The sequence below is a fragment of the Malurus melanocephalus genome, unplaced genomic scaffold (genome assembly GCF_030028575.1).
Source record: "Malurus melanocephalus ecotype Western Australia unplaced genomic scaffold, MMel_1.1 scaffold_687, whole genome shotgun sequence".
In the NCBI taxonomy this organism is placed as follows: Eukaryota; Metazoa; Chordata; class Aves; order Passeriformes; family Maluridae; genus Malurus; species Malurus melanocephalus.
Window position 1 is genome coordinate 136373 of NW_026623919.1, and position 26082 is coordinate 162454.

At 35.0% G+C, this 26082-nt stretch overlaps 1 protein-coding gene across 4 annotated transcripts in view; it reads right to left on the reverse strand.

Moving 5' to 3' along the window:
* The window catches only part of SYT14 (synaptotagmin 14), an 81572-nt gene that overhangs the window by 15681 nt on the left and 39809 nt on the right, over positions 1 to 26082 (reverse strand). For all 4 annotated transcript variants that reach the window (XM_057384119.1, XM_057384121.1, XM_057384118.1 and 1 more), the window contains 2 exons: positions 7331 to 7599; positions 5027 to 5476 (listed from right to left, as the gene is read on the reverse strand). In XM_057384119.1, the coding sequence (XP_057240102.1) occupies positions 5027 to 5476; positions 7331 to 7599 (719 nt within the window). The remainder of the gene's footprint in view (positions 1 to 5026; positions 5477 to 7330; positions 7600 to 26082) is intronic.

The window sequence follows — 26082 nt, forward strand, 5'->3', positions numbered from 1 at the left end:
AGGATTAAAGGCAAAGGTACCTGTTTTTAAATTGTTATTTCACTCTGTGTGTGACCAAGTGATGATTTTGACAACTAGACAAAATCCTTCACATTGCTGACTTCAAAACATTCTCTCAGCATCCTACATTCAGGGTTATGGTAATAGATGTGGTTATCCATGTAGGAACTTGCTTCCCATCTGTGTATCAGAAAGGGAGTTGAAAGTCAATTTTTTWAATCCTAACCACAACACCAAGAAGGCAATGGCTGCTGCTTGCCAATACTGCCATGAAATGTTATATGAGCAGCCAAACACAGGGAGAATGCTTTGTTTGCCAAGTACTATCACGTTCTCCTGCAGCCCTATTAACATTATCACCATTTCCAATTATCTAATGTCTTCAAAGAAATCACAGGAGTCATCTTTCTTATTGTGTCAAAGAATCAATTCTGATTTTCTGTATTTTACACCAGTAACTGAGACRAACTGAGTAAGTTACTCCTGAGATAAGAATGTGCTCAGAGTTTAAGRATAATTGCCCATGACTTTGATGGACATAATTTATACAAGCTAACCAAAAGCACTTATACATCATCGCATAGGAACTCTTCATTTTAGGTAGATTTCTAGTTAACATACTARGAACAAAATATTTTGTCTTTTTGTTTTTTCCCTAGACAAGTCTTTTTTTTTGTTATTAGCAGCTTAAAATATCATACTAGTATTTAATAAAGCTCTGTTTAKATATATGAATTTTAGTATTTAGCCTTCCAAATATAATCCTGGATAGATCATGCCATAAGAACACACTAGTAAAGTCACTAGTAGTGACTCTTATACTTTAAGAGTTTGCACAAAACCTGACAGCTTGACTCTATAAYGGACAAGAATTTCCAGAAAAGAAATGCCACTCCAAAAACTTCGCAGCTTTATTCCTGTGAAGTTTATGAGCTGATAAACATTATGAGGAATACTGAAGATATGCTACACATAAAGGGCAACATGAAATAAACGAATAAAATGAAGTGCATAAACCAGTGTACACTAGATGATTAACCATTGTCCTCATAGTGGAGAGAATGAATATGTGTGCACAAGTGAGCATCTTTATACACTGCATGCATTAATGCCTTCACTCAAAAAAAGGAATTAAAATAATTATCCAGACACTCTGGATATTTATAGTAAAAATGTACAAAATAATCTTTCCTACACCTATGATTGCCTACACCRTCTGTTCTTTGTTATGGGGATCACACTGGGAGTTCAAGATGGTAGAAATGAAGAATGCTATAGAAAGGAAGAAAAATAAATTGAACTTTTCCCAGAAAACACCTTGTAATTTGATGATACATAATGAATGATTACTAGACTTGCTCAGCAGCAAGAGGTATGTTTTGGTACTTCCCAAATCAATCAGAAAATAAAAACCATGATTGATTGTTGTTACTCTACACCAAAAGGCAACCTATGGGATGGTGAAGTGGATTACGCATGTTTCTTTGATCTTTTCCAAACASATTTCACTCAATAAACTGCTTATATGTTTTTATAATCACATCCTACTGGAGGCTGTTTTTCACTGTCAGGAAAATTACTCTGGGTGAGAAGAACGAAGAGCAACTAAAAACAGGTCYACAGGGATTTCCTGAAGAGAAATAAACAGCTTTTCTAAACTCAAGATGGGTGAAGAAAAATTTTTCTTCTGCCGTACTAAAGGGAAAATTTCTCTGAAAGCATCAGTAAATATCTTCCTACACAAACCACACTCTGACAAAACCACAATGTATAACCCTGCTATTAAAAATTCGATGCAATGGACAATTTCTGTTAAATCTGAAAGGGGGACAGTCTTAGATAACAGTGACAATTGCATTCTGCCCAACTCATGGTGGTTTCACTGCTTCCTCCTCATTCAAACACATGCTGAACTTGGGAGGAAACGTGTGATAAATAAGGGGGCTGAGGAGGAATTCCCTGTTACGTGGGAGAACTGCAGCAACACAGGACTTGTTAAACACAAATGGGACTGGGGATAATAGCTGCTAATGCAAGACATTGTACACATTGTGGGAAGGAGAGAAACAAGGTGAAATCTTGGGTGAAAATGATATTTTGTGAATATATTTGTAAATTTGAAGCCATGKGTAGCTTTGAAACCTGTTTAAGGAATACACTAGTGTACTCACCAAGACATGTACTACTTGTTCACATTTTAACAATAAGCAGGCCCCACAGATGTCAACATGTCACTATGTTTGAAAGGCACTGAACTTGMTGATCTACCTTTAGCTAGATTCCCTTGTGCACAGCTTTAAGGTATCACTGAGAAAATACTGAACTTCACAGGATACAAACTTCTTATACAATCAGGAAGGCATATGATTAGCTAATAAAATGCATTAATATAATATCAGGCACAGACAGAAGGAAAAAAATACATTTCTGCGGAAGAGATTAGCACAGATATTTCAATGGATTAGGAAGTTTCTGTGACAGAAGGTATATTTAATATATAAAATCCATATAATGAGAAGCAGTGGAAAAAATAGGACAACTGTCATGTGTCCAAGAAATATCTTCATAAAAAAGCTGTCAAATATAAACACTTCTCAGCAACAAAACCCTCTGCAACTGAACAAGGCAAAATTAATTCCGAATGTACAATGTGGATCTTATAATTACTAATATCCTTAAGCAACTGGATATCTCCAAATTCAAACAGCACTTACCTTCTCCTGTTAAATAACTTCTGCCTGACATTTATGATTAGTTGTACATAAAGATTGTTCGTTTATTCTAGCAAAAGGACAGTTAAAAAAGAATCCGATCAATGTGTAAAAACATACCCAGAAGCAAACACCTGAGAAGGGTAGGAACTAATTAAGCTCAAGGCCGATGCTGGCACAAGAACAAATGGTAATTAACTTGGCCATGAAGCAATTCAGGTTGCAAACAAAGCAACTTGATGTTTTCAGAYGAAAATTCACATTTTTTTGATCAAGATGACCTGGCTGTTTTGAGTAASCAGGGCTTGAACCCAGGCAACCCAAGGATGTCCCCCACTTCCAGTCATACATCCTAAAAGCACAACGAATTTTAACACAAATCTTGCAAACCTTGAAAAACAAAAAATCAATTTTTAAAAAATCTTTGAAAACAAATAATATTAAATCATATAATAAATCTGATCACTGAAAAAATATAATGTATCAGCTATAAATGATAAAAATACCCATAAACTCACAAGTGAATGAATTCCCAAAGGTTTAAAAACTGATTTGTGTAGTTCCAGAAGACCATGGATCCTCATTCAAGCTATCAAGACTCTGAAGGAGCCTTCCCAGCAACAGGTAGAGCTGCTTAAATCCTATTACAACAACAAACTCTGGAAGATCCCTTCACTTGGTACCAACACTCCTTAGTCTTGTGCCATCCCCCAAAAACYGAGGAGCAAAAAATGCTGACATGGCATTCCTTATCATCACAAAAAATAAGTAACAACAGTAAGTAACATCTTTGAAGCCTCATGGAATTCGTTTTTACTCTGCCAATCACAAAAACTCAAGAGAACAATACTGAAGAATAACCAGTGCACAAATGGGACACACCAATCAATCACAAGCCTGGCCCCTTCATTGCCCTCTTTCACTGACTTTGGTAAATTTTATACATGAACCTAATGAAAACACACAAATTAAGCAAGCACCTTTCAATGTTTTGTGTCATGTGGTGTTTTTTTCCCAAGTTCGTGAAACTAGCAAACTCTTAAATAAGAAAGTAGCAAACTCATAAATAAGAAAGTTTGATCTAGGTAGGTGTACCATTTCATCCTTACATTAAACTAATTTGTGCTTCATAAGGAACCAYGAGAAATCTGTTCCATTGCCAGTACATCCTACATCAGATCCATGATTTAATCTCACCTTTTACTAATTAATATAGTTTTAGTCATTAAATATAACGGCCTTTTATTTTGAGTTTTTGGGAATACTCATGTTCAACAGAAATGCCATTTTAATTTATATAAACTTTCTTCCAAAATGCAGAACAAATTGATTGCTTTCCTTCACATAAAAAAAAAATTTCTTTCCCTTCTCCTTCTCTTTTTCTTTTATTGACAGTTTAAAAAAAATCCCACAAAACACATACAATGTCCAAATTGGAAGTCCTTGATAAACTCTTTTTTACCCAAAAAGTCTGTAATATAGCACACGTGCAACTCTTAAGCAAGGAACACTCAAGCATTCCTAGTCTAGGAAACCCAGATGACATCATGACAAACATTCTCTTTCTGGAAAAATGCACACTGAAACACTTACCAAAAAAAAAAGATGCTGATGAATGCCACTTTATTCACAGATCTTCTGGGTTTATTGATAATGATATCTACATTTATCCTTAATTACTGTTGCTTTGCATTATTGAAAGTATTATTTGGGGGACAAAAAATTTTATTCATCAGATAGGTAGCTGTTTTTTAAAAAAAAATCCTTTTCAGTTTCAACTACTTTTTACTTCAGACCGAACCAGAAATCAATTGTTTACAAGGTTCTAATCTGAAGTTATTAAAAATGGCTTTATACTCTCAAAATTCCTCTTTCCTATCTTTCTTTCTTTCTAAAATACCTATTTGCAACCAAATTGCAACAGATGGAGGGCACTTGCTAGTATATCTTCCTTTTTTTTTTTACTCTGGTGTACTTTTCTTTTTAAATTGAAGTGCTGCAGGTGGTAAAGATTATACTATTACATACATATATATATATAGCTATATGTATGTATACATGCATTCCCCACTATATCCCTATTTATGGACTGGAAATTTCTAAGTAATTAAAAGTGAAAATATGGACAGTTTTTTCAGGTGGAAAGTGAATGTACTCACAGAAGCTCTAAGGAAWTTATCATTGTGATACTGCAATGCTACGACTGTTCAAAAAACTGAGTGGATGTGATGACTCTATAAATACACACACTATTCTTATAGAATTCAGGACGCTGTATCTCACTGCACTCTTATTCTGCCTCATTTAATACTCACAGACAGACTGTAAGAAGGTTCCAGTATCACTGGCACTGACATCTTCCCTTGAAGATTCAATTTTGTTAAGTAAAAAATCTTTTCTCCCACAATCCTCTCCTTTTTCATGCGCCGTACACTGTACAGTCGAAAGCGAACTGCATAATTCCCAATCATCTCAGACTCGATGTGATTAAATTTGAATGTCTCTGTGAAGACAGGGCACGGTCCCCGCTGGATGCTGGTTTTTGCTCTCTGCTTCTTTATAGGGAGGAGAACTAGGTGTACTTGCCACGAGCTTCCACCTGTCCTGCTGTATGTTGGAATGTCTGTGACAGCTGTCACTGTCACCAAAAGCTTCTGTTCCTGTGAGTCATAGTCAAAAGTCACATCCAGTGTGCCATATTTAGCTACTGGCTCAGGATCAAAAGGTTTAGGAAGCTGTGAAGATGAGCCTTGAGCTGACATATCCTGAAGTAGAGGGAAAAAAAAGCAAATTATTTATTTATTTATTGTATTCTATTATTAAGTCTAGCATGGCAATATATGGTTTACTCTAGACCATMTGAAGGCACTATGATCTTTTTGTTCATTTCATAGACAAGGTTATTAAACATCAAAAGTCCAAGGAGATGGCTGACTAGGAGTCAAGAAGAAATTGGAAGAGTTTACCTGGCCAATTCCATCAAAAGCCAGGAGCCAATCAGTCTGAACTCAGAGCTGTCTGATCAAGCTGTAATGATCCAGTCTTTTGTGCCCCACATTAAAACATATATTTGTTACAAGACAAAACCACCTGATTTCAGTGTGAGTATACACATATTTTGAAGTTAATCTATTACATTGTTTGAGGAGACAGCTAATGACCGAGAGCACAGTGAGGTGACAGCAAAGAATACAGAAATTACAAATCTACTTGCACATGCAACTCCTGTTGCAGTCCACAACAGCCATATGAATATGCCAAAAAACATCACAGAACAGTCAGGGTTGGAAGGGACCTTAAAGATCTTTTMGTTMCAACCCCTCTGCTRTGGCTGGGGATGTCACTAYCATGGCTTTATTCATGTAATTTTACTGGAACTGTCCAAGATACATCTGTTTTGAACTCTTCTTCCAAACTCTCTGTAAACCACTTGAGTCCTAGAATTGTATTTTAATCTTAAAATTCAGATTGTTTATTGTCACTTCAAATTCTGAATAAAAGATTTATCCCCTATAATGGTACAAYAGCTGGTTTGATAGGGATACTGAAACAGAAAATACTTACAAGTACAGGTCAACCTAATGCTCATACAATAATTCATTCCAAGTATGTTAAACAAAGTATTTCAAGTGTGTCTTCATATTATCAAACATACACTTGTTCATGTGAATGAATGGATGCCAAAACAAAGCCTTCTGGGTTAAGAAATGTTCTTATTTTAACCTGGTTGCCACATAGCTGTGGGAATTCATTCCCAGAAAAGCTTCACTCCTGAAGTTTTGAATGGCTATAAAAAAAACTGGCAGCATTCTCAGTTCATACTGGTTATGTTTACATTACTGGCTGGAGTGACACAAAATAGGAAGACCTTGCAGCTGGGCCTTCCACACCTTGCACCAACACCACAGGTATGCAACATCAACCTACCAACAGGTCTGCTAAGACAGCTGTTGGCACACCAGAACTGAGCTCTAATGTGCACTTTAAAACTTCAGGTAGCAACAAAAGACAAATTTGTACCTAAAGAAGCCTCTTTCTGCACATGGCATCAATAGACTTACCCACAGATGTCTGTGCAGTAACTGGTTATTAAAGACATTTCAATGAAAAACATTTCAGAAAAGAGGATTTCTTCACAGAAAAAAATACATATATATCATTACGGTGTATAGCAGAAAACAGGAAAATTAAGTGGACCAAACTGTCATACTACATCAAAAATTGAAAAAGAAAATCTTTTTAAGTGATTTTTTTTTCATGGAACTTCTTTTACCTTATGGGGTGTTCAGTTTGAAAAAGCATTAACATAACTTTTCTTTTATTTGGGATATCTGAAAAATCATGTGGAAAAATTYYGACTACAGTCCTGATATTGTGATGMAGTTTTATGASTGGTTTAAAATAATTTAAAAAATAATTCACTTTTACTAGAAGCTGGTCTGAAAGTTAAGGTGCCATAAAGATAACTACAGCAATCTGAATAATCTGAAATCCTATTGTATTTTCTGACAAGCTATTTTTTTTTAAATGAAATGAGCTGCAATATTAGAGCTCATATAAGTATGCACCAGTCCTTAGATTAAAAAAGTGCCTCACAACACTCAGCTATTYTCATTTACCTCTGGACTAAGAACCGCCGTGCTATCACTTGGAACATCCTCTTCATATCCTTTGTTATGAAAGCTTTCTATTTCATGTCCCGTGCTTCCCTCACTTGGGCACTTATATGAACATCTTGGACTGTTGCTACACTGGGAATATTCACATTTGCTGTCTCCAACTTCAGAAGGCGTRCAGGAAAGGTGAGGAGAACCACTGTCATCCTGGTACGGAGGCGGCTGCAGTTCATCCAGCGGAGGTGTTCTTCTCATCCTCTGAATGCAGTTCGCTGAGAATAGGTGAAAATTCTTTACTTACTTTCTGATCATTTACTATTCAAACAGTTCTGTGCAAAATGTAAATCTAAATGCCTGCACAGAGAATTAAAAAATCTATGTATGTCCTTTTCACATACTTTATATGAAAGTGATATATTTCACTTTATATTTCAAATCAGATGGCACACAGTACTGAAAAAGAAATTGTTAAAAACAGAAATGAGTGATCTCTCAGATGAAAGAAATTTAGATAAAAGCAAAGTTTTAAGTGTATAGTCAGAATGAACTGTGTAAAGAACACGTAAATAAATATAGCATGGATATGACATGACAAAAATTCTAGGCTTGAATTTCAGGGATGCTTACCTTGCAAAAACCTTTGGATATCTTAAGTCAGATTCTGTGCAGATGGAATGTAGGCCAATTAYGGAAACAAAACRYACTCCCTAAAGCCATGATATCAAGCTGATTACCTCCCATGCAGCTGCTCACCAGGGATATACTAAATTAAACTCTGAAGAAAAGTAAGGTACTAGTAAAGGTAGCCTTTCACACAGGTGAACTCTGCTCACCCCTGAATTTAAAAAGTGAGGCAGTGTCTCAGAATCTTTATTACTTGTTAAGGACAGCTAAAAAGTGTCCAGTGTCTGGAAGTTACACACTACATCTAGTCACTAAAGACAGTGGGAAAAGGATCKTGAGCAATCTTGTGCTTGGGATGAATACTTGATGYTGACCATCTTTACTTTTCACACTAGAYAGACAGATAGAAACGTGGTTACACATCTCCTCATAAAGTAAACCTGATGCATGGCTACAGATACAGAAAGTTAATTCAAAGTAATTACTTTTCAATATTTTATCTCATATTTCATCATGCAGCATTACACAGTTGAATGGAATTGGGAAAAGAAAGAAAATGTGCAGCAGCTGAAATGAAAGGAATATCAAGTATAGGTAAAGAACTGTATCATACTTTGTTTACACTTTTGTAGAAGTTTTCATGAAGATTTTGATGACCCTGACATAAAGAATTACCTTATACACAACAATTTCAAAGCAAAAATGTTTTCTRGTGTCAGACATACCATTGCACACGCAGGAAAATCTACCGAACAAGCAAGTTAAAGAAAGTATTAACTGGGAAATGYAGGGCTCTTCTCTATTTCAACAGCTCTAAAAGAACCACAGCAAACAAGTAATTTAAATYCTCCTACAAGATGAAACCACTGTCAGGAACCCTCTCATCTCTCATAAACCCATCAGAGCCAGCCTACCACTCAGAGTGATTCCAAAATACTYTTCCAGCACACCTGCAAAAGGTCTTCTTGCTGTTAGCAAGTGTTAGTTAGTGTTAGCACTAACTTTTGAAACTCCAGTCCCCCAGGGCTGTAAAGCAAAGCACAGCAAGGAATACTATTCTCAAATTGTAGTCATCTGTCTAGCAGACAAACCTAAAACCTTACCTGTGAATATTAGATAACTTGTGCCCATGAAACTAGATGGACATGATTTCAGAATCTAAGCTGATCATTTGACTCTCAGTGTCATGAACAGTGGACTTCCTTTTCAGAATTTATATAATTAAATATTCTAAGAAGTGTAAAGCAACAGCATTTCTGCTTGCTGTTGCCAAAAGGCAACAAACAGCATTAAATGAGACAGTAACTACCATGCAGCCCTGACTTCATTTCTTCCTTTTCACTTATCATCAAGTCTTCAAAGAATTTTTAATGCCTAGCTTTTCCACAGTCTAACAAAATAAAAGCGTGTCCAGGTAACKATCAACACCATTATTGTCTTACATGAGTAAATAAATGACTGTGTGACTCACTTTTTTCACTTTCATGAACTCCATTATATGTCCCTGTGGGAAAACTAKATGGGCTGTGTGACAGAAAAGGTGCTTTTAATGTAGGTGTGGAAGAAGTGAAGACAAAATTCTTATTAACCAGCTGTGATTCAAAAAGCTCAGAAAAAGCTAAAACACTGGGGCAGGTTTTAACTATATATTTTTGTAATTTYAGTTTACCAAACTGAAATAGCATGTAAATTCTTAAAACAAATTATCTGGGATTAAAAATCGAAGGACACCTGTGTCTAAACAGATATAAGCAGATTTTAAACAACAGCTTTCTGTACATAAAAAGATATCAAAGTTTTCAAATTAATTCTCAAGGAGAAAAAAATGTCTAATTTTCAYTTTTTGCTCCCCACAGTAAATGAGCAATAAAATGACAATTTTTTTGTTACTGCTCTCTGAAAACAAACGAAGATTTGAATTACACTAACACATTCTAATGACTGATGATATCAAAGCCAAATGATCTCACAGACAGAAATGAATACAGCAATACCAAATATCTGACCCTGGTTATTTTCCCTAAAAATTATTCAGAAGTAGCAACTGACTTAGACAGTTAATCTGTCGACAAAATGTTGCATATGTATCAAAGTTTAAAACACAAATCCAGTGCTAGTGCCTGCTGGCTAATCACTGATTGTATTGGAGAAAAACATKTGGAGCTAGAAGGAAAGCATGTGCATATTTACACATGAAACTCGTGTCTATAACATACCATGTACTTTTTATTTAAGGTGTAAACTTCAGACACAGCTACATTTATGCATACCTATATACTGTGACAAAGCCAAAGAATACCTCCCAAAGACCACTGAATGTGGCTAATAYCATCTGCTGAAGAGTTACAAACCATTTTTTTGCACTGAAAATCTGAAATTATTCAGTGCGTTGTTTCTATGCAAGTTTTAAATCACATAKGAAATAATTTTTGTAAATTCATTTGTAAATTAATTTAATCACATTAAATGTTAAATCAGCTTGGACTACACAGGGTGAAAAACAAGCCAACATATATCCCAAAAATGGAAGCAAGATACAATCACAGAGAAACCAAAYCAGGTTTAGTCTGAGGTTCCTATCAGCCAGAAAATGCCATAACAGAGGAAAGACAGAAAGAAAGGCCTTTACGTTCAGTTCTCCACCCWAAGTACATGAAATTACTTGGCATTCTCATGATATAAGTGAAAYTAAATTTGTTTAGTAACAAATATTTGATAAATTCTAAATTGAAAATACAGTGTATTAGTGYCAATAAGAACATTTGAATAAACTATTTTTAAAGGGTTAACTGCTTTAATAAAAATTTTCATCCTCCCTTAGGCTGGGAAAACATTCACTCAGTGGTGATAGTAAGGACCTTGCTGAAGAAACCAGAACCATAAGTGAAATACCTGACAAATGCAAGGAGATTAGCATTGTGCTGGTACACAGACATTATAGCATGTAAACTGTCATTAGCACATTTAAGTCAGAAGTAAATAAATATTTTATTTTTAGCACGGTTTGTTAAATGGAGGTTCATCTGTTTCCATGAGCCCCTGTTGGACAAAGGGGGATGACACATACCTTGCCACCAAACCTCAGACACTCAAGTTAAATCTGACACAGCAACCTATGACAAACTGAGCATTCCTGGAACATACAATTGATAACTATGAGAAAATAAAATTTTTTAGTCATTTTGCTGGGTGGGATCAAAGTTTAAAGATGCAGAAGTTCACAATAGGTACTCAGTCACTACTCGAACTTGCTGCTTCCAACGCTCCTCATTTCTCGTCTCTCTCCTGGTCTGTTGTGGACCATGCTAGGCTGCACATCTCACCATGCASATGGTGATGTCCTTTTCCATGTTTACAGTGTTTAGCCTTTCCTATTGCAATTATTTTTCCCAACAGTTCACATTAGCAGCACCAACTCGACCTTCCTTATCCCATATTTCCTGAGTATTTCCAAGAACTACCATCTCTTAACACTGGAAAAGAAACTATCCTTGTGCCTTTAATTCTCCTRTCTCATAAGCCATCATTAACTATACTTCTGCAGCTTCTAGTTTCTCATGTACAATACTTCTTTAAAAATACACACTGTTGTGGGAGGCAACATTACCACAACACCCCTTCTGGAATCTGGTTTCCAATTCCTTTAAAATAAATAATCACTACACGAGCCAGTAATTTTGGCAAGTCATATTTTGTAATTGTCAGAATATCTTTATATTCAAACAGAACCTGTTCTTTCTCTAATGCATCTCCACACACACTCTGCTACATAATTATTTAATTTTAAAATCAAAYGTAAATTTCAAGTTTTCAAGCCTTCAAGAGATTCTGTAAATGTTAAGACAATTTAAATAAAACATAAAATGAAATACATGTTCAAAAATTAAAGAAACCTTTCTTATTCTGAATGATTAAATACCCTTAGAGATTTCTGATAGGCAGCAYAGACAGTCCAAATGGAATTTTCATGTTTGAACTTTTCTACCATCCAAAAACGTCATGTTGACTGAATTACCCCACATTGCAGGGAGTAGAAAATATAAACATTAAATATTGAATGAAACCTCAGGCCTGTCCTTCCTTTAAAATTAAAAAATTACATGTATTTTTGTGAGGATGAAACCCATATTATTTCATGATACAACAAATTATCCTGGCCTTATTCTATTTGTTTTCCAAAAGAGTWATGGCCTGAGTCATGCTTAATGAAAAAAAGTTAATATAGGAGTGGTATGGCAYCATTACGGACAAGAGRAAAAAAATTCTTTCTTTTTACATTTGCCTTCTTTTTGAATTTGCCATATTTTAAACTAATKTTATTCACAGTTGAACTATCTTCTACATTACATAATTCACGAGAAGACAAGAAGAATTATTGTATCTGTTTGACTAGGGGGGGCTTCCAATGAAAGGTAACTCTCTTTCCTAATATTTAGTATATTCCATACACTATGAGTTTAATCCCAGACCTGTGGAAATCAAAACAGCATTGCTGTCATTTACACCTAATGTCACGTGAAGCTYTTAGCATTACATTTTCCTTGAGCTCTCAAGCTAATGCTACTGCTTATTCATGAATCAAAAAGGTTCTCTTTTATATTTTAAATAAAAGCAATTCAAAATTACAGAATTATCTTTATGTCCAGTCTTGAAAACTTTCAGTTTCTTCCACAGGGAAGGTCTAAAACCAACTGAAATAATTGAAACACACATAAGTTTGTTTGGTTTTTTTGGGGGTTTTTTTTGGGGTTTTTTTTTTTACTGTGTCTGTTTACATCCTGAGTCTGAAGAACTACAGCTTGGTTTTGCTTCCCTAAAGGAGAAATTTGTTCTTTTGCTCTCTGCTCTCTGTACTTACTASAGCACTTCATATTTGTAGGCATTTATGGTCTGTTTTACAGAGCAATACAGAAAAGCTCTGCACTGGTGAAAAAAAAAATCTCTTTCCAGAATTAGCCCATTTAGAACATTTTAACTACAAATACCCCATTGAAAGCATTATAGTGAACTAGCTGTCAAAGACATTCTATTGTTTCCTTCCCAAATATTTTGGTTGTCTTTCAATGAAAATTATACATTACCATGTATTGAATTAATTTGTTTTCAATTTAAGCATCATTGTCTGGTTCCTTATACAGCATTGATATTAATTTGAATAGGAAAGAGCTCTGCTACCTCTGGTTCTGTATTTCTACTTTTCAGTTGTCCAAARTATATCTAAATAATACTTAAAGCTAATGGTTCAATATTTTAATCTTTTATTAATTATGAATGAATATTAATTGTGAATATCAATATATCAAGCTYCAGAATRTTTGGGKTTTKTTTTTTTTTTWMACTTTTAAAACTTCTTACTTCTGAGACCCCATCCAGCTCTTTCTCTTTGAAAGCTATGATCTCTTAGAAGTTAAATTGTTTGCCTTCCCTTCCATAATTATGTTTCCTTAGGTAAGGCATATGTACTAAGTATACCCATTCAGGCAGGAACACATATTTTCTGTTCCACTTAGATGCTGGTTTCACTTTTATTATTTTTATAAGAAGACAACTTTCCTTTACATTACTTTTCAGWTCACTATTTTGGCTAACTTCACAAATGAACAGGTATCTTTATGCACGTCTGCTCACTGTTCGTTGTTTCCAAGTTACCAAAATTATTATAAAAATATYGCTTCCAAAAAGGTAGTAAGTTAAATGAATTCACAGACTCTTCCCTTTTTCTTCCCTCTTTTAAAATATGCTTGAAGTCCTGCTTGCTGAGGGTGATTGACAACYAGCTTTGAAATCTTAGGAGAATCTCAATGACAAGGAAATGCCTTTTATCATCTCTGTGAAAATGCTCCCAAATTTGGCTATCTTGCCAGCATTTATGGATGCTTAAGGGAAATTCAGAGCTTAACAGCTAAAAGCTTTGAAAACTCCCCCCCGCTGCAAACCATCCCAGGCCCTTGAGAACCCCCATTTCTCACCAGTGTGTGCACCCCCCTCAGCATCCCCCTCATACCTCTAGACAGTAGCAGCACGATGTGGGCTTAGGAAATATTTTCCTGTCATTCTATACTTAATTTGAGTACAGTTATTACCTTAAATTAAAGCTCAAATTCCACTCCAGTTTCATTCTACTATGACTGTGGTATTAAGCACAGGAGTTGAGCAGCAACAAAATGCTGAAAAGGTGAAAAAGATTCCATAGAGGTCTAAAATCAATTCCCAGGAAAGTATTGTGACACACAGCTAATATTCCTGTAATGTTCCTGYTCTCATTCTATTCAGTCTCAAATGAGGAAACAATGCATGTTTAGAATGCAAGATTAATGTGTGGTGTAGATCATTTTCTTGAGCATTTTTCTGGTTTTGCAGCTCATTTCAGGCACATTTTTTTGTATTTGACAAAAATAAAAAAAATACAAAGTTTTCTAAGCAATACAACCCTGCCCCTTTTAAGATCCTAATTCATTTACTTATATAAAGAAGATCCACTCAGCAGTATATACAGTACTTACAGTACTGTACTTAACTATTAGAATTCCATCATTCTTTTTTCCATACTTTTATTTTTAATAAAATAAAACTCCTCTCTTAATTGAGAACTCCTTTCTGCAACTTAAATGCAGAACTTCATGGTTTCTTAAAAGCAGCTTCACCCTGGTTGCTGTATGTTGCAATCTAAAAAAATAAAAAAGTGTAAAGTTCCTTACCATTTTAGCTTTCTATGTATTACTTAACCCTAACTGGTGAAAATGAACCATGAAAGACACTTTCCATCAAGAACTGCTTCCCGAATAGAACACAAAGCTTGAGTCCTTTGCCTCATTTTCACAGCAATTTTGAGTGCAAAAGATGCTCTGTTGGAGTGACTCACTAACAAAGCAGCACCACAAGGATTATGAATGAACCATTTCAGYGGGGCATGAGTTAAATTTTCTGCCCATCTACTTCAGCTAGCTATATGATCACAATTTGGCTATCTTGCAGCTGTTAATACATGTAAGTGAAATATATACTATGGTGGATAACAGCAGTATTATAATAGTAGAAGTTAAAATGTTTGGCATTTTWCAGGTGGAGAACTGAAGTACAGGGTAAAAAAGAGTTAATAAAGGTTGCTATGAATCTAGCTCAGAAGTGCTCTTCATCACAGAAAGCTTTCAGAGCAGTGTGGAACAGAAAACAAGTATTTTAAGACTAGTACTCTAGCCATTTCTTCTGTTGGTTTTTGAAGGTTTGGTTTTGTTTGTTTTTTAATTTTTATTTATTCATACTTCCAGCTTTTACATTATTATTAAACTAAAATTCATTGAAATATATACCAACATCAACATAAAAATCTCCCATATATACACCCCYGCAGAATTTTACAATATCATCAGCTTTGCCATGAAAGGGAAGGAATAGAAAACAAAAAATAAACTCTTCGGATGGGGAAAAAAGTACAGGGAATTAGGAAAAAAAAAAAAGCAAAAGGATAAAGAACTGCAATTCAGAAAAAAAGTGTTTTCTTGTCAAATGAACAAAGGAAAAAATAAAGAGAKAGAAGTTTAGTAGATCTGTATAGAAAACGAGAAAAAGTGCAAAGAGAAATAAACAGACAAGATGCAAGCAGGAATCAAAAATTACAAACAGGTAAAATAACAAAGCAAAAATAACAGAGGAAGAAAGTTGAAGGAGTGGGAAAATAAAACAACATATGACATGCAAAAAAGTGGTTCAGATCTGAGAAAAAAGCAATGTCAACAGAGCAAAGAGATAAAAGAGAAATCAGTGATGTCTGATGGGTGGGAATATCCATATTTGTAGGTGAAAATCTGCACAACCCAGAGAACAYAGCTAGTTACATTCCAGGAGAGGCAAGACACTTCCCACAAGAAGCACTTATTTTTACATTTATATTTTAGATTTATTGTTATTTTTCATTTAAATGGAAGACAGTGGTAATAATTTATTCAGATCCTACAATTCCAAATGATCTTGATTTCTCTTCTCTATTCAAGTACTTTCTCCCATTCTCTCCTTGACACACTGGCTCAGTGACTTGCTGTAGTAAAATGGACTGCCTTTTCTGTAGTATATTAAAGCATTTTGGTAAAAAGCATTCTAGAAAAAACAGATTTTTTTTTTTGCTTTGTTTTGAAACAGCTCTTATAACTTTACCAAATAAAAAGCAGCTATAACCCAGAAAAAAAATCCACTCTGACCTCAGTTTGCAGAGCACCTAACAGGTCAACAATAAAACAAAATTGCCTATATATGGTCAAGAATTCCWCTGAAACCTTTCAGATATTAGCGTCTGTAGAAAGCATGCTTAGGAATAGCACTGGTAACACTCACTTATGGAGCCAACYCTCCAGAAAAAGAAAGGCAAAATCGACACTGTGAAATCACAGGAAATGGATATGCTTCAAAACCAAGGTATCTTTCCTTCACACACCCAGTAAGAGGGCTAAGAATTCACAGAAAAGGCGCAGATTAAGCAGCAGGGAGCATGTCAGTCTGTTCCGYTCACTCCACCAAGGCCTCAAACAAGTTTCTCCAGGCATAAAGAAACATAATTATTCAAAACTAAATTTCTTGCCCTTCTTTGTGGTGCTTCTGAGACCTCCCACTGTCACAGATGAGCTGCTTTACTAGGCTTATATGTAATGCATGATGTAGGTGTTGCTATGTTTCCATAGTTGTCACACAATTCGCAAAATAGGTGATTTTTTGCATTTTGACGAGACTAAATGAATATGAGTCTGGCTGGTAAAGATATTTTCATTCAGCCACAGCACTTGCTCTAGGAGCTACGCAGGACCTTATGAGAGTGACAGAACAGTGGCCAAGCTGCATAAGGGTCCCTAAGATCTACAGCATAATGCTTGAGCCTACAGCAAACAGCAGGAGAGGAACGGGCTTTCAATGTCATTCACCTAAACAAACAACAGCACTGAACAATCAAGGATCAGTCATTCTCAACACACTGAACTTCCGAAAAACGCTATCTGGAAAATCATGTTGCCATGGTGTTACACTTACAATGCCAAATGCACTAGCCATTGGGACAGAGTGAAAACTTCCCTATCCATCAAAATTTTTTTCTCATAGACCTTTCTTATACTAGCAAAAATTTATATAACTAATTTGAAATTACTGTTTGATGCTGCTTGCTGWATAAGAGACTTAAAGGTGGTACACAGCAGTTAATTAGTAATCAAAGTCTGACAGCTACAGCTGCAAAATGTTTGTATGATAATTTCAAAATTGAAAATTATTTATTTCACTCTACATGGAATTAGTGTACGCTCATTAGAAAATCAGATATTATCCTGAAAAGTACTAGAGGAACATTTCAGTAGCTGTGGTACAGAAGCAGAAAGTATACAATACATGTCTGCAGGCCAATTAGCATCACACCCTTCCTTGTAATTTGGCTCAGTTATTAGATCTTAGTATCACAACCAAAAACATATTCAGCAGAACGATGTTTTACATGGTTCACAATAAGTGTTGCTGCATCCTGCATTAAATACATATCAGCACAGCACTTCCATTGTTAGAAACAAACAAAACCACCAACCAACCATAAAAAACACAAAAAAACCCTGAAACCCACCACTACCAAAAATAAAAAAACAACTCTGAATCCAATCCCAAAGAAACAAATAATACAAGGAGCAAAAGAGATTTAGAATACTCTATCAACTGATACGATATTCTACTGTAGTATCATTGAAATTTTTACTTTGACAAAATAAAGACATCATGACATACACTTTTAAGTTAAAGGCTTCCTAAAAATAGTTTACATACATGCAGACATATATGTAAACACACATAGATACATACATACACACACCCCATGGCCACGTACCAGTAACAGGAACCATTTAGGGTTTATGAAATATTAAATACAATTAAAATTACAGTGAGGAAGTAAWATGCATTACAAAATGCTGCTGCTAGACAGCAAATATTGACCTTAAAAATTTAACAAGATAAAAGAGCCTTAATTTGCTTGTTATTCAAACTTTAACAATAAGTATGATAGCTTAGATAGCAAAAAGGAAAAAAAACCCAAACCACAACCCCACAGCATTTGCCATCACTTCGCATTAACATTTTGACCAGTCAACAATTCAGCAGTGATGAAATGTGCAGTTTGATTCAAACTAAGACAAGGCTATTTAAATAACTCAAAATAAGAAACGGTTATTGAAACATTAGAATTTTGATAAGCGATCACAGCTGCACTAGAATTAGTTTCTATAGCAACAGAGGAAATAATGTGGAGAATTGCACTGCAATACAAGATGGATTCCTTACAAACACTGATGTTCAAATAGAAAACTTTAAAATTATTCACTGTATTAAAATATTTCTATTAAAATGGTTTTTCAAATATCCCATACCTTGTACTTCATATATTGTTCTATTTTTTTTCCTCTGGGATTCAATTCTTGTTCATGCCTTCAAGTTTTCACACTTCCCCATTGCTTACCTTCCTATTTTAAAATTAATTAAAGTACCTTATTCTGAAAAATACRGTAACTTTAACCTCAAATTAATCTGCCTTTTCAACTACTTGTTTGTTATTCCTAAACAGAAGCACACATGACATTTATTTTTCCAGCAGTAAGACAAGAGAGAATGCTTTGCACATGCTCTACATAAGAAGCTGCATCACAGCCACGAGAATTAACATTACTATGGAACTTCAGAAACTTACAGTCATATGAGACTTGCAGGAGCTTTTATCAGTGTGCRCTCTCATGTCCTAAGCATGATTAAGAAACCATTGCAAACCTATTAGTATTCATGGACTGAATACCCATAAGATGATAAGATAGAAGCCTTTCATCTGAGCACATCTTTAGATTTCAAGTGTTGCTCATTTCTAACACCAAGAATTATTGTTACATTGCATCATCCCCGACTCCTGTTATTTTTGGCAACTAATTAAAAGCATATGCTTGAACCTTTTATGTATTTTGCCCTTATAATGAGACCTATTACTCTGGCTTATTCCATCCTTTTGAGTTCCAAAGTATCTTTTGAGTTACCATGGATACAAGTGATATGTTTTCTCCCACAACGGCTTTGTGTGCCTTATCGAACGCCAGAAAACTGGCACGGTAGGAATCTGAGCCATCTCTACAGGATGAGTATCTAACCCCTAAGTGCTCATCTTCCTCTGCNAAAAAAAAAAAAAAAAAAAAAAAAAAAAAAAAAAAAAAGCCAAAAAACAAACCAAGTATGCCATATATTAACATTTGTAATGAAATAAACAAGTGAGCTCTTTCTATCTGAAATCCAGTACTTTTGCTCAAAGAAAACAAAATGAAAAAAGGTACAGACATAAATTAATTTCATCTGACCACCACTGTGTGTTGAAATGAAAATGGGAGTACGCAAAATCATTCTGAGTTTGCTGTTTATTTAGAGTTGACAGAGTTTAAGTGTTTCCACATCAATATATCCACAGAAGATGTAAAACAAAGCAAATACCGACAGGCATTTCTGAAAGGAGTTGCAGAAACATTGTATGCAACTCTRRGATTMWGCAAAAACTAGAGTAAATAGAACTCCCTTAAACTCCCTCTTTATGCTAATTTCTTATGGACATTTTCAAATGCAGTTTGCTTGACAACAAGCTGAGAGTAATTTGTATTAATTCAGTGTAGAAAAGGGCAGTTAAACAGATTTTTCCCATTATGTCTATGTATTCTGACCTCTTCTTAGAAACAAAAGACTCTCACTGAGACAGCAAAATTTACACAGTATTCAAAAACTGAGTGCTGATAATATAATCTGAATTTATGTATGAAAAGTGAAGGGGAATAACCAGARGGAAAAATAAATCATTGTAGTATTAACTTGATAGAGACTCAGAACTGTATCCCAACTTTCAATGCATTACATCATTGACAAGACATCAACTGCATAAATGAGTGTCATGATGGCAACTCAGAGCAGTTGAGGCAGTGAAGAATGAATAGACAAATGCTGTTCTTACCTCTCCTCCTCAGTTATTTCAACTTCTCTAAATATTACAACAAAACACTCAACAAAAAACATACTTGACTTCTTCATATCCAAAGGCTCAGCCCTGCTTTAAAATACAGATATTTTTGAAGTATAACATCTGAGTCAGAGACACTAATGCATAAACCCCAAACTTATCCTTGTTTGTATTATGAAATAACTGTATCGTTCTTCAAGTTTTCCACAAGCATATATGGAATAAAGAAATATTAAATAATTTCATTTTTTCTAAGTGTGTCATTGTATGCTAGACTTACATTAACCTGGACTTCTTTTAACCTTTAACTTCTAACTGTCTCAAACTTCCTTTTGTGGACAAAAAAATCCACATGATGTGAAAATCYACTGTGAACTTTCAACTAGAATTAAATCTTATTTTTTTGTTCCCTGAAAATTTAGTTTAAAAGTAACTGAAAGCTAGAGTACAAGGAACAGGAACTCAAAATTGACTGCTACATTGTGGCATTTATGCTAAGCCATCTGTACTACCAAAATACTCCAGCTCTGTATGTCAGAACCACTTATCAAAAAAAAGAGCATCTGGAACAGTGGAGATATTTATCGAATGGCTCTGTACTCAGGTCATTACACTCACTGTTACACACACTATCATTCATTTCTCCTCTGTACAGTATTTTCCTGGATTATCGTAATTGTGCACAAAAACATACAAGAGTCCCCCAGTCCTGTCTAAGCATTAAAGTGCGAAGTAGTCCTTTATAAAGAAATAACTACCATTGCTACCATCTCTTTAAAGTTTTTCCTTTTCAAAATATTGAAGTTCTCTGGAAATTGTGACCATAGTTCCCTAGACTTCTGTGGCCAACTGATGGCCTTTAACACTAACAAAAACTASGGATGCTATTTCAAAAGATTGTCTTTCAAAGTGCCTACTCTTAACAGGAAAGAAATGGCACCAGGACAAGCAGATGATTGAGAGCAATGGCTCTCACTGCCAGTGAAARGAATTTTGCTCTGAAAACAGTCAAGATAACAGCTATTATCAAATAGCAGGATGATTACWTTCTCTGAAAAAGAGCACTAAATGCCAGTCTGTTAACAGATTAACTATTCCTCTSTTAAAAGGGAAAATGACCATCAACCCAAAGCACCTTTTCAAAATTTACTAGTACTACCCAAGAATTATCTGCTGGCCAAACTTCGTGTGGATATACAATTCATGAATCAAGAGTTGAAAGGAAGAGAAAAAAAAACATCAGAGCAGTATAATCAACTTCATCATCAAGAACAGTTTTTACGTCATACATTTACTTGCAAATTTACATGGGATTATTGCTATATTAAGAGGTAAGTAAATGAACATTGTAGAGTCTAAGAAAAAAGACATCATTATTCTCTCTCATTCTTATAGTCTAAAAAGAGTTCTATTCTGGCATTATGTACAGCATTTAACAAAGCCAAATATGAAGGATTCCAAGCAAAATAATCTTGAGAAGGTAGGTACAAATTAATACAAGATTAGACTAGTTTTCTGGTTTGCATCCATCAGAYGTTGAAAATAAGTGCAATAGTATTTTTTTGGTTTTCATTCAACTYATCAAATTGTCACAAGTCATACAGATGCAACAGAAACTCTTGGAAATATAAYGAGGTCCTTTTCGGAGTTGTGGTGTTTTCTTCCTATTAAAATTCACAGAAACTTGGGACAAAATTCTGAAGAAATATTATCTGTTTTTAAATCTTACTAGCACAGTGTTTTTAGTGCTGAGGATTTTAAAACAGTTTCAGAAGTAATTTTTTCTACTACCAAACTACTGACTGCTAAAATACAGGGATAACSAAACAACTGATCAGACACAACCACAAACAAAAACTACAGGTACTGGAAGCCACAAAAAGCTTGAGCCAAATAAAAAAAACATTCCAAACCAGATTCCTTGAAGATATGAAAAAATTAGCCTGTTCCCTAGACTTAATCTTGACCAATTTGAAACAAAACAGACACAACCCCTTTTTTTGCCAGAAGTTGCAGAGTTGATCCTGGCCTTTTGGTTACRAGTGTGTTTTCTGGTAGAGATGTCAATGCTCTGCAGCAGCCAACAGCAATCATGTCACCTGTTCAAGTCACACATCAGCTGTAGTTGTTCGGGCCGAGCAGTTTCAAAGGAAAGAAAATCACACCTGAAGTCAGCCTCTTGAAGACATGAACCTTTTGTAGTTTCATTCTCCAAGATTTGGATTTTTCAGATACACATGCTCTTATCAGCTCTATTTTTAACCTGCCGCTCATATAGGATACTTAAAATTCTGAACATGTTTACATTATCCATCCAGCAGGCTAATGGAACCGCATACCAGACAGTCATGCATAATTCAAATCAATATCCTCAGGCTTGCAACTCTAAGTCAAAGCTGCCTTTAAATAAGCTGGGTGTGACTTTAACATGAATAAAATGTATCTAATTTTTAACCTTTATCTGACAAATTGATAAATTTGCAAAGGAATGTAATAAAACTTCTTTAAAAATTAAAACAGTCAGTAAACCATAATATAATTGATAATTGAAATCTTTTACAAAATACTTTTAAGGACAAAATTTAGAAYGGTTCAACAACAGTGAAACCAAAGGTCAAAACAGAGAGCTGGGTCATTTGTACTTTTTTTCCAAACAAATTGTACAGATATATACACAAACACATATTGCTGAACTATTTAGTGGTGAGRAGGTGAATGCAGCAGGATTCCCTACTTACAAATGTAAGGATCAAGCTTTAATTGAATTGGGCATAGGTGACCACACAAAATCTTATACCCAGTTAAGCATGTCTGCTAGCTTCTCTCAAAGGACCAGAATCAGAATTTCCATAATAAAATAATTTTCCCTCTGAGTTTTCCTATGTGTTTTCATGAGGCCATGATTCCTTCTTAGCAAATAACCTTCAGTTGCACTGAWATGACCAGAAGCACCGCAATTACATTAGCTAAGGATCTATTTCCAGCTTGTAAATACAGTGAAGGAAAGGTAATTGCAAACCAACCAACCTCACCTCCAAAAAAACCCAAAAGCTCACTCCAAACCAAAAGGACACAAACCAAAAAAATTACTTCAAGTTGTATAGCATACCATGCTTTCCCCTTTTCCCAAGGAAAATATTCCAATAATTCCTAAAAGTTAGGATAACTCTGTAAGACAAAAGCGTTCCAAGTAGCAAATAAGGACTTATTTTGCAAGAAAACAAATTACAGATCTCTGYCTCCACAGAAGCTACAGACACAATTTCACCTTGTTTACTCATATACAATATAGCCTCAAATAATATACACAAAGTAGCTGTGAAAACAGTTACCCTAACACTAAAATAAAAAAACAACTCTTAGAAAATAACAATTAAAAAAAATCATATTAACATGGTAACACTGTTCAACTTGTGTAAGGACGAAATGTTCATTAAATCATTCCAAGAGAATACTTACAATACCGTTATAGCATGACTATGAAATTGATACATATCCACAAGGAAAATAATCCACAGAACATAACAAAACAGAAAAATAGCTCAGTTACAAAGACCCCCCCTCTTGTTCTTCTTTTACCAAACAGGTGGCTAAAATGTAAGGTGATCAGAYAATAAACGAAGAGTCCTGATAGTAACCTGTCTTTAACCTACAAAAGAGYAGTTGGGAGGCAAACTTTCCTTTCAGACGAGAGGTAAAAATATTTTGATTTAAACATTTAAAGGTAAGAAGAATGCTCCATTTACCCACAGCTGCTCTGGAGGAAGAACTGATAAGCCATTATTTTGTAATATTCTTATGTAAAGTTCAAGCTCAGGTTGGATGGGGGGTTGGGCAATCTGATCTAGTGGGTGGAACCCCTGCTCATGGCAGGGATTTGGAACCAGATGATCTTTAAGGTCCCCTCAAACCTAACCCATTCTATGATTCCATTCTGTGAAAGCTGTTCTAGTTTTCAGTTCTCACATTTACATAAACTGCTCTATTGCACTGATCAAGTAGCACARCTATTCTCAGCAGGTAAGTAGAATACTGGATAAAATTCCTTTTTCCAATGTACCTAATAATGTCTATACAGACATTTCCAGTTCARTCCTGTTGCTTAGTCACTCCTTCCATGATAAAGCCATGAACTCTCMGAATCAGCAAAAGCACTTGGGTCATCAAGGATATTATCTTTTCTGCTGATATAGTACTATCTCTTGTGTTTACATCACGGATCAGTTGTACATTTTTTGAATGCAGAGCATCTATTTTAAATATGAACTATTTCAGTCACAAATACATCTGTGGATTTTTCCAAGTTAATGAGCCTCTCATAAATTCCAGATTCAAATAGATGAGAAAGTTATTAAAAGAATAAGTTTACAATAAAATGGAAASTTTCCTGTTATCATTAATGTATGATTTACATCACTTCAGAGATCTCAYATAGGTAAGGGTAACTTTCTTCAAAGCCCTCACATCTATGCAATGGGTATTTATTCAAAGACTTCAAAATGCTGGCAGGAGGAACCTAATTTGAGAGATTGCTTTGCTCATTTGTGCACATCAGGAAAATATCCCTTTCCCATTGAAAGACTGTTTTTCTTCCTCTTTGGAGTTAGTCTAGCTGGAAAAGGAATTTTTTGTTGAAAATCTTGTCATCATCCCTAATTCTGAATTTTGGTACTAGGTTTTTTCTCTCAGCAATAGATGATACATATACTTTCACAGCATCTTTTTTTTTTTACAGCATCTCTTCTGGTGAGGGTAAACTCATGATTTCASAATTATCCAAATTCTTTCTATCAAGCACTTTCCTTTGGTTGAAAAGACTGTGTACAACTTTGACATCTATCTGGCTTTTCAACTCACAAGTTCTCAATGGAAATCCTTTCTCTTCCAAACTGTTTTAACTCAGACATGGATCTCCTTTAAATTTAAATCCTTGTTTACGTCTTGCCCCCTCCAGAATACTCCTAAAGAAAATTACAAGAATAATATTGAATTGTGCATCTACTTTCTACCCCCATCTGTGAATTCTGCCCATTCCAGGACTCAGTTTGTAAACACTATGCTTGTGTGCTATTCATACACATAAAGAACCATAACCCAAACATGATCATAGCCCAATTACTCACATGGAAAGTTCCTTTCTATCAGGAACTTCTCACAAGACAAAGGGTAACACTTTCTTGGGAAAGAAAAACAGAAATTAATTCTGTAAAACTGAATAAAAGTCAGAGCAAGAGTTAATCTTTAAACCACCTTAGTCTCTGCAATGCTCAGTTGAATATATTTTGTGGAAATACGCATCATAATTTCAAGCACTTAACAGAACTGTCTTCCACTATTACAGAAGAACAATAGAAGTCTGTCATAATGTACTAGAAAGCTATCCTGKAACTCAAAAAACCCCACCAAACCCCAGCCAAAACCCTCAGACGAAAAACCACCAGAAAACCCAAAACCACAGAATCAGAGACACTAAGTAGAAAGCATAGCAAATCAAGTTAGTTCTGGGCACTGTGCTGCAGGTCCTTGAATTACAAAAGATTTTTTTTTTTTTTACTAAACTATCCTTAAATATTCCCTTGATACAGCTATGGATTCAACAGCCACACTCCTCAAAAGCTTCACAATCACAAGATATTGTCATTCTCTGATTTTTAAGGGCTTGGAGCCAATAAAGACTCATTTCAATTAACTAGAGGAGGCAGACACACATGATCAGGGATCAGAACTTTGTATCATTAGTATTGCATCACTGCACTGCCCTGTAGTACAGGAAGATTTTTAATTACTSCTAGAATAAAAAATGTCAGGGGTAGATGCCCASATAATAGAAAAACAAGCATAAGGAWGCTGGATCAATTAAAGAAATATTGTAATTTAAAATCTCCCAAATCTCCAAAAATCTCACAAATCTCCAAATCCCCTCCAAATCTCCAAAAAGTGCATCAAGAATAACATCAATTGAGAGTACACAAGTATTACCAGATGGGATACACAAGTATGAATATCTGGAGTACTCACAGCTGCAACATGACTCAGCCCTCAAAACACAATCTGAAGCATTTAGAAATACTGTTCTGAAGGTGTCTTAAGACTTGTCTTAAATCTCTTCACTAAAGACCCTTTCAAAGTATCT